General features: G+C 32.4%; 1 protein-coding gene across 2 annotated transcripts in view; it reads left to right on the plus strand.

Annotated features, from left to right (window-relative positions):
• Positions 1 to 9,295, plus strand: part of LOC101570036 (liver carboxylesterase 1-like) — a 46,632-nt gene that overhangs the window by 26,652 nt on the left and 10,685 nt on the right. For both annotated transcript variants that reach the window (XM_004637053.2, XM_023721759.1), the window contains exon 11: positions 543 to 690. In XM_004637053.2, coding sequence (XP_004637110.2) covers positions 543 to 690 — 148 coding nt within the window. The remainder of the gene's footprint in view (positions 1 to 542; positions 691 to 9,295) is intronic.

Genomic DNA, 9,295 nt, shown 5'->3' on the forward strand with positions numbered 1-9,295 from the left:
TTTCTGTTGACTTAAAAAAAAGAGGTTTGTACCTATGTTATTTGCTTATTATTTCTTGCCTATATCTTATAATATGAGAAACTACTTTGGTAATAACAATACACAATGTGCTAACCATTGTAACGCTCCTAAAATTTTGTTTTAAGATTTTGTACTTAAAAAGTATATTCCCATTTTCTGTTGACTTAAAGAAAAAAGAGGTTTGTACCTATGTTATTTGCCTATATCTTGTAATATGAGAAACTACTTTGGCAATAACAATACACAATGTACTAACCATTGTTACTCTCCTAAAATCTTGTTTTGAGATTTTGTGCCACTGTTTTTATTTTTTTTCTTTCTTTAAAATAAAAATAACTGATGTGAAAAAAAAAAGTAGCAGACCAATTCAATGACCTAGAATCTGGGGTTTGGCCCATTTTTCTGCCTTTTTCACTTTACTAACCAGGGAGGATTTGCCTAAGTTCCAGACTTTCACTATCATTAAGGTCTTGTTGACTGGCTGTGGAATCACCATTGCTCAATATGTTGATGCATTTCAGAATGTTCCTGAGGAACTGACTCCAACAGCCATTGAGAAGTATTTAGGAGGGACAGACGACCTTACCCAAAAGAGAGAGCAGTTCCTAAACTTATTGGGAGACTTCATGTTTGGTATCCCATCTGTAATTGTGGCCCGTGGCCACAGAGGTAAGTCTTAGAAACTGTGGGACAGACTCTGATATGTGTGTGGGACAGACTCTGATATGCCATCTTTGTTCTCTGACCTGCCTATGTCTTATTCAGATGTGTTGAAGTGTTGGGTGTTAAGACTAAAAGACTGATTCCTTGTGGCTTGAAGATGGCATTTTTATTTTGTTTGTACCAGGCACATATGAATAAAAGGTCCAAATACAAATTGTTAGTTGTACAGTGATCCCAGAAAAAAACCAATTAGAAGAGATGAGGAAATGGCACAAGGAAAAATAGAATTCAAAAATAATGCCAAGTCAAGTGTTTGTCTATTATTGAAAAGCACAGCTAAATTGATTTGAGAAATAAGTGGAAGATACATATCAGGGTTGTGCCATCTTAGTATCAAAGTGTTGTGCCTTCATCCACAAGTGTACACATGTCATTAATTGAAGAAAATTCCAGTAAGTGCTTAGTTTTATGATACTTGATTTCCTGCAAAAATGGGCCTAGTGATGCAAGCTGCCACACAAAAAAGTGAGACAAAGAGTTATAGCTGATGTCAGTGGGAGCTAGGCTGGGTTGCCCAGAATCATGATTATCAAAGAGGTACCACCAGCATCTGCTACAGGACCTCCTTCCTTGAGGTTGTGTTGGGTATTGGATTTGAAGACAAATATTGGAAGATTTGTCTTATAGTATTTTCAAAGTTAGAGCTGGACTCAAGTTAGGTTAACTGTTAGATATAGATGAAGAATGGAAGTTGATTATGGGATTAGAGAGTTGTCCAGGAGGAAGAATGCTCAAAGGAAACTAGTAGATAAGGTAGAGATTGGAGAAATGCAGAGATTTTCAGTATCTGTACTTGTTGCCAGTGTGGCCAAGTGGAGGGCCTTATCAGATGTAATGAAGGATCTTCTGACATTGCCCTAGGGTTGGGTGGGAGGAGAGTGTGTTTATGAATAGGGACGCTCAGTAGGCAGAAGTTGATTCTTTGTGGATGGTATCTCAGAAGCTTCAGGGAACTTTTTGCTCCCAGGACTCATTCAAAAACTCCAAGTCATTAAAAACTTCTTTATTCTATGCTTCTGTCCCTACCATTTTGGTGTGGTTATAGAATCTTATACTTTATATAAATACTTCAAAAATTAATCCTAATACCTCTCTTTCAATCTTCGATTTTGTGCAATTTCAGTTCCTTTCAAACAACTTCTGGCAGCTGAGTGACTATAATATAATAAGGTATTTGAGATAGAAAATGTGTGAAAAGTACATATAATTCATTGTTTATTCTTTTTTTATTTTTTAAAGAAAGTACAGTATTATAAAATAGAGAAATTACAAGTGATACAGAATTTTACTAGACAAAATATGATTTTCAAAATATTTTTTGTAATACATAGTGTTGTGTTCAAATTAATTGTTCATATTACCAGATATATGCATCTAAAATTGAAAGAAAAAAGAAATATATAAGAAGGTCCTGCCAGGTAGCTCAGCAGACTAAAGCACCTGCTTAGGCAGAGTGCAGCAGCCAGTGTTTGAGCCCCAGAATGGCATGCAGGCCTTTCCTCAGGGGTGAGCTGAGAAGCGATTGAGAGTGGGCCTGTAATCCCAGAGTTTGGTAGGCTGAAGACAGGAGAATCATTATGAGTCTGATCTATGTAGTGAGACCCTGTAGGCCCTGTCCTTATTACGTAAAAAAAGAAGTGTATAAGAAATTAAAGGGTTTGGGGAGATGGCCTGGTAGAATAAGTGCTTCCCTGGCAAGCACAAGATCCTGAGTTCAATCCCTGGTTCTGCCAAAAAAAAAAAAAAGAAATTAAGATGAGAAAAAGGTCAAAGAATTGAAAAAGGAGACAAAACAAATTAAGCATTAACTGCTCCTTTACATATATATTATATTTTCATAAATATATAAATTTATAATATAATTAATAAATTCAAATTACATTAATTATGATTACAATATAATTTATGAATGTCAATTAGTGTAATTGCATGAAATTGATGAATGTTATAATCTGCTTAATCACTCAATATTTATATAGCTGAAGCCCACACATTTCTTTTTCTAGAAATGTAATTCTAAAGTACTCTGCTATTAACTATATTCACCACACTGTGAAATGGCACTAAAGAAGAAACAAATTTCCAGTCATTAGAGATTTAGTGTCCTTTACCTCATCTTCTGTCCTTCTTACCAAAATAACTACTACTACTCTTTCCTCTGATTTCATGAGTTTTGTTTTAGATTCACACACAAACGATGTGATATTTGTCTTTTCCCACCTGACTTATTTTACTTACAATGTTCTTTTGCTTCATTTGTGTTGTCACAAGTGACAGCTCTTCCCTTTGGAAGGCTGTTTGTACATAATACTGCAGTGGTGTTGTCCACTCTTCTGCTGACAGACACAGGTTAATTTTATACCTTAACCCCTGTGAATCCTGCTGCAGCCAACATGGGACTCAGGCACAGCTTCGACAAAGTCACTTCAAATACTTTGAGTAGACACTCAGAAGTAGAATTTCTGGATCATGAGATAATTTTATTATTAGCTTTCTGATTAATCTCCAGATTATTTCACCTTTGCAAAACAGTGTAAATATCTCTATTGTCTACATCTTTGTTAACACTTATTATTATTATTTCATTATTGTTAAGAGACACACTGACCAGGATGAGAAAATATCTCATTGTGATTTTTGTTGCTTTTTCCCCTTACTGATAATGCTGAGCATTTAATTAACTTTAAAATAGAATACAAAATATTGTAATAAAACACATTAGAAACTATACAGAATTTCACTAAAAAATGATAGGAATTGAACATTGTTTGTTATATTGCATATTGTTGTCTTCAAATTAGTTGTTCAGAGTAACATATGTAAGCATGCAAAATTGGTAAAAAATTATAAAGAATTAAAAGCGAAAAAGAAAAAAATTAAGCACTAACTGATCCTTTCAATAGACCAGCAGAAATCAGCAGTACAATTATCCAAGCTATCCTGTATATATGCATATATAGTGAGCATTTTAAAAAATATATTTGTTGTTCATTTGTATGTCTTCTGAAAAATATTTTAATTGAGTTTTATTGATTTATTTTCTTACAGTTGCAAGTTTTGAATTTCTTATGTAGTTTGCTTAATAAGTGTATGTATGAATTACATAAATTTTTCACAATCTTTAGATGTTCTCTTTTCTGTTAATTATTTTCCTTATAGTGAAGAAACTTTTTAGTTTGAGATAATCCCATGTAACTATTTTCATATGTATTGCTTACTGTTTTGGAGTTAAAGCCAAAAAAATTCATCTACCCAGACATTTCAATGTAGTTTTTCCCTATGATTTTTTTGTAATTATGTTTGAGTTTCTGAAGGTATATTTCAGTCTTTAATTCTTTTTATTGGGTTTTACATAAGATCAAATAATAGTTCTTTTTTATGCATATAGGAATCCTTTTTCACTGAACCACTTTTTGAAGTGAATACCTTTCCCTTTGGATAGCCTCAATGTATTTGTCAAAAGTCAGTTGACTGCATGTCGTTGGATTGATTTCTGGGATCTGTATCCTAGTCTTGGACAGTGTGTAGTGTGTGTGTGTGTGTGTGTGTGTGTGTGTGTGTGTGTGTGTCTATTGTCTATACTATGCAGTTCCAGTTATCATAACTGTAATATTTGTTGGAAATTAGGTAGTATGATATATCCAATATTGTCCTTTACATTTATGATTACTTTGTGACATAAGATTATTTTATTTCATATGATTTTGATTTGGGGGTTTCTTTTGTATGTTCTTGAAGGATAATATTGGTATTCAAAGAAGGATTTAATCTAGATAACAGATTATTCTAGATATTATGGACATTTTTAGCAATATTAATTATTCCACTCCATTTACATAAGATGTTTTCCTACTCATTTGTGTTGTTTAGTTTCTTTCATCAACATTTTGTATTTTTCAACATACAGGCATTGCATCATTTCAATTAAATTTAGTTTTACATAGTTTTATTCTTTAACTAGTATAATTGTGACTGGTTAATTTTTTATTTAAATTTTTATTCATTTTAATTAGAAAAAAGACAAAATAACAATGAAACAATTTTAAAAACAGGTTAGTAGGACAGTTACAATAATTAATACATTGCATATTGTTGTCCTCATAGTAGTTATTCAGAGGACAAGATGTAATCATAAAATCTTGCCTAAACACTATTAGTGCAAACCTTTCTTCTCACTGAACTAAGCGATAGTAGCTGTATATCTATTCTAACTATCTTGTATGTACAAGGACTTCTCCAAATACAGCTTCTCTAACAACAATGAAACACCCATCTCTGACAAAACACACAAAAAAGAGGCTTTAAATAAAGGACCATTTTGTAATGATTTACTTTTTAGACAGTTTATTTTTAGTATATAAAAATGCTATGGAATTTTGCATATTTTTAAATTTTCCTACTTTATTATATTCATTTATTTGTTCTAATTAATTTTAGTGAAGTTTATAAGGCTTTGCAGCTATAACAATATGTCATCAGCAAAGAGTGACAGCTTCAGCTTTCCTGTTTGATCACCTTAAATTTCTTTCCCTTGCCTAACTGCTTTGGAAAAGACTTCTAGTGAAGTGATGATAAGAACCAGTACCCTTGTCTTGTTTCAGATTTTACAGGAAAGGCTTTTAATTTTTTTTTACATTTGAGAGTGTTATGACCAGAGAGCATCTCAGATCTGGGCTCTTATGTATTGACACACATTATATTATTTTTAATTTGGTACACATTTTTAATCATTAAAAGTGGTGCCCTTTTTTCTATTTCTTTTTCTGCTTCTAATGAGATGAGCAAGTTTCTGTTTTTCATTTATAACACGATGATTCATAATTTTTCACTTCACAGATACATAAGTCCTATAAATCCTATTTAATTGTGATGGATTCTTGTTTTTTTATTTTTAAACACAATCAAAATAGGAAAAGTTGGGTTGTTTCCAAGATTTACATGTGACAAATTGTGCTACTATAAACATGGACACATATACAACACTGTGGTATTGCGTTTTCATTTCTTCTGGAAAAATAAACAGGAGGGAAATAGCTGTGTTGAATGAGATCACCAATCCTGGATTTTGAGGAATATACACACTGATTTCCACGGTGATTGTACCAGCTTACACTCCTACCAAGGATTCCTTTTACCCCACTCTCCCTCCTGCATTTTTTATTGGTTGGCTGCTTGAGGATAGTCACCCTTTCTGAGGTGTGATAATTTCAGCATTGTTTAAATTTTGCATTTCTCAAATGATGAATGATGTTGAATTTTTTTATTGGCTATATTACTTCATCTGAGAAATACATATTTATCCCAGATGCCCATTTTTGATTGGGTGTTTGAATGTTTTTGATTTTTGAGTGTTGACTTTGTATCCACTTACTCTTACCCTTTTAATGCATTTTGAACTGTTTGTTAACATTTTAAAAAAGATTTTTACATCTATATTCATGAAAAATATCAGATGGTAGTTTTCTATCTGTAATATATTTACCTTACATTAGTATAAGTGTAGTAATAAGTTCATAAAATATTTCTCAATAGTCATGTTATTTAGAAGTAAATTAAAAGGACTGGCACTAGTTCTTTAAATGTTAGTGTGTCTCATCAGTGAAGCAATCGTGTTCTAGGATTTCTTTGGAGATATTTCATCACAGATTAAATTTAGTTACTTGTTATTAATGAATTCTACTACTTTTCCTTAAATTAGTATTATTGAATTGTGAATTTATTGTGTTTTAAATAAGTTTTCAAATTTGTAACATGTCATATTAATAGCAATTTCATGGTATTTTGTACTTTTACATTGGCAGTTGTACTGTTTGTTTTCACTTCTGTATTACCTGATTGTTCTCTTTTCTTGGTAAGTATATCTAAATATTTGCCGGTTTTGTTTATGTTTTAAAGAATCCAAGTCTTAATGCTTAAGACACTTTCAGTCTTTTATTCATTTGCCCTGTGACCCTTATTGTTTCATTTCTACTAGTATGTTCTTTTGTTAATTCAATTCAGCAAACTTTAGGTTGTTCATATGACATTTTTCATCTTTGTAGATGGAGATGTTATTGATATATACATTTATCTTACAACTACTTTGCTATATCTCATGATTTTTGGTATTCCACCTTGTATCATGTGAATATATTTTTAAATTTTCTCATTGATATTTTTGTCGATTGTTTGTTCAAGTGGATGACTTTACTTTCATGAATCTATGAGGTTTCTGCAAAATTCCTATTTTATTTTCTAGTATCTTTCTGTTGTAATTCTAAAGAATGTCAGATAAAATTTCAGATCTCTTAACTTAGTTGAGGGTTGTTTTCTGGATCAATATATGATTTATTCTTTGGATTGTTTTGCCTGTGCTTCAGAAGAATGGGCCATGTTTGTGTTGGATTAGGAATTTTATTTATTTCAATTAGGTCTATATGATCCAACATGCTGTTCAAGTCCAACGTTTCCTTGTGAATATTCTATCTGGATGATTTCTCCATTGCTAAAAATGAGATATAAGTGCCCTATTGTTATTGTATGGTAATATATCTCTTGTTCAGATACCTTACTATTTAATTTATGTACTTAGATGCACAGAGGGTTGTAAACACTTTTAAAATTCTTATAACCTCTTATTGACTTGACAGCTTATCAAAGTATAAAGTTTTTGTTATAGTCCCTTGTCCATTGTAACTACCCACCTCCATACTCCTTTGGTTTCTGTTTGGGTGTAATAGTGTATTCAGTCTTTCAGTTTGAGTCTACATATGTGGAGTGTGTTGGAAGGGGCCTCATAAATACTCTGATTTTTTTAACAGTTTGTTCAGGCAGTATATGCATTTTATAAGAGAAATTAATGGACACAATGAAGGCATTTTTTTGTTTTGTTTTGTGGAACCTGGGATTGAACTCAGGCCCTTGCGCTTGCCAGGGAAGCACTTATTCTACTGAGCCATCTCCCCAGAACTTGAAGGCAATTACTGAGAGGCAATAATTTATAAATGCTGTGATCTTCTGAGTTATTTGATAATTGCTTTGTACATTGTTCTTTCTTCCTCTCTTACTGTCCTACTTATGATGCGATGTTCTTCTGCAGTGGTATGCTTCTAATCCTGTCTGTTCATTTGTATGTGTTGTTTGTGTGATCCCAATAAAGATTTTTACATGGCTATGATAAGGCCTCTACGTAGCACTTCATGCAATAATTTGTTTTATGCTGGTAACAACTTAAACTTGATAGCATGTAATAACTCTGTTTTCCCTCAATTTATTTTTTGACTTCAAAATATATAATATGCTATGAAGACAATGCTTTTGGATGTAATTGAGAATTTATTTTAACTATTTTTGTAAGCTTTTATTTCTTTTACATTTTACCCTTCTTACACTGAGGGTAAAATTCCTGCATATACTGTCACTCTATTCTTACAGTATTCATAGTGTATGTCTGATTTACCTATAAACTGATTTACTTACAATATGTTCCATATTTCTAATTAGTATCTTTTTGTTATAGTTTAGAGAATCCCGTTCAGCAATTCCTGTAAGTGAGGTCTAGAGGGGATGACATCATAACCTATTATTGGAAAAGTTATTTCTTCTGCATTTCTGAAGATAGCTTTCCCATACAGTATTCTATGTTGGCCTATATATGTACCTCAGTGCATTAAGTGTATTATCCAGCTCTCTTCTGCCTTCAGAATTTCTACTATAAAACATGCCAATAATCATACATGTATGCCTTTGCATGTTATGTGATTCTTATTTATTGATAATTTTATAATTTTTACTCATCTTTGATTTTTGAAATTTGGTTAATCAGTGACTTTTATGTTCTTTTACTGAGATATACTAGAGCCCTCTGTGCTTTCTGCACCTACACTTTGGATGTATGGGAAAGGTTTTCTTTTCATAATTTTACTGATAAACAAATAGCAATGACAAAGTTTCAAATCGAATTGCTAGGACAGTTTCAATAATTAACACACTGCATACATTCTTCTTAGTGGTAAATTGCTGTACAAGATGCGGACTTAAGATCCTATTTACAAACACCATTAGAACAAATCATTCTATTCATTAAGAGAATGTAACTATATATCTATCTTAAACACTTTGAATACACAGATACAAAATGGACATTCATCTGTGTACCCTTTTTTTAATAAGTTCGTTATTTGAATATCATAGGTGTGTAAATTCAGCAAAATATTCTAAAAGAGTCCAATAGCCCATAATAGCATTGGGTCTTCTGTTTAACTGGCAATGTCAGAAATTGTTGAACTGATTCCCCCACAGAATGACATAATGGCATGACCTTACTTCCTATATTTCATCTTCATACTTTTCTACTGGATGGTTCAGACCAAGGTAAAGCAGGACCTATGCAAAAAGAGAAGTAGCATTTGGGTCTGAGAAGGTCAGTGAAATCCCCTCAGGATTTATCCTGAGATCCTGTACCTCAGATTGTAGAACCTTTCTCAGTGTCAGCCATGTGGATGAGTCATAGTCATTGCTTGGCCAATGTGCTCTCTGTGAAAGCCTGAGTGTTTTCTCTCCATGTGACTCT

This window comes from Octodon degus, unplaced genomic scaffold (assembly GCF_000260255.1).
Source record: "Octodon degus isolate 3935 unplaced genomic scaffold, OctDeg1.0 scaffold00085, whole genome shotgun sequence".
NCBI classification, from domain to species: domain Eukaryota; kingdom Metazoa; phylum Chordata; class Mammalia; order Rodentia; family Octodontidae; genus Octodon; species Octodon degus.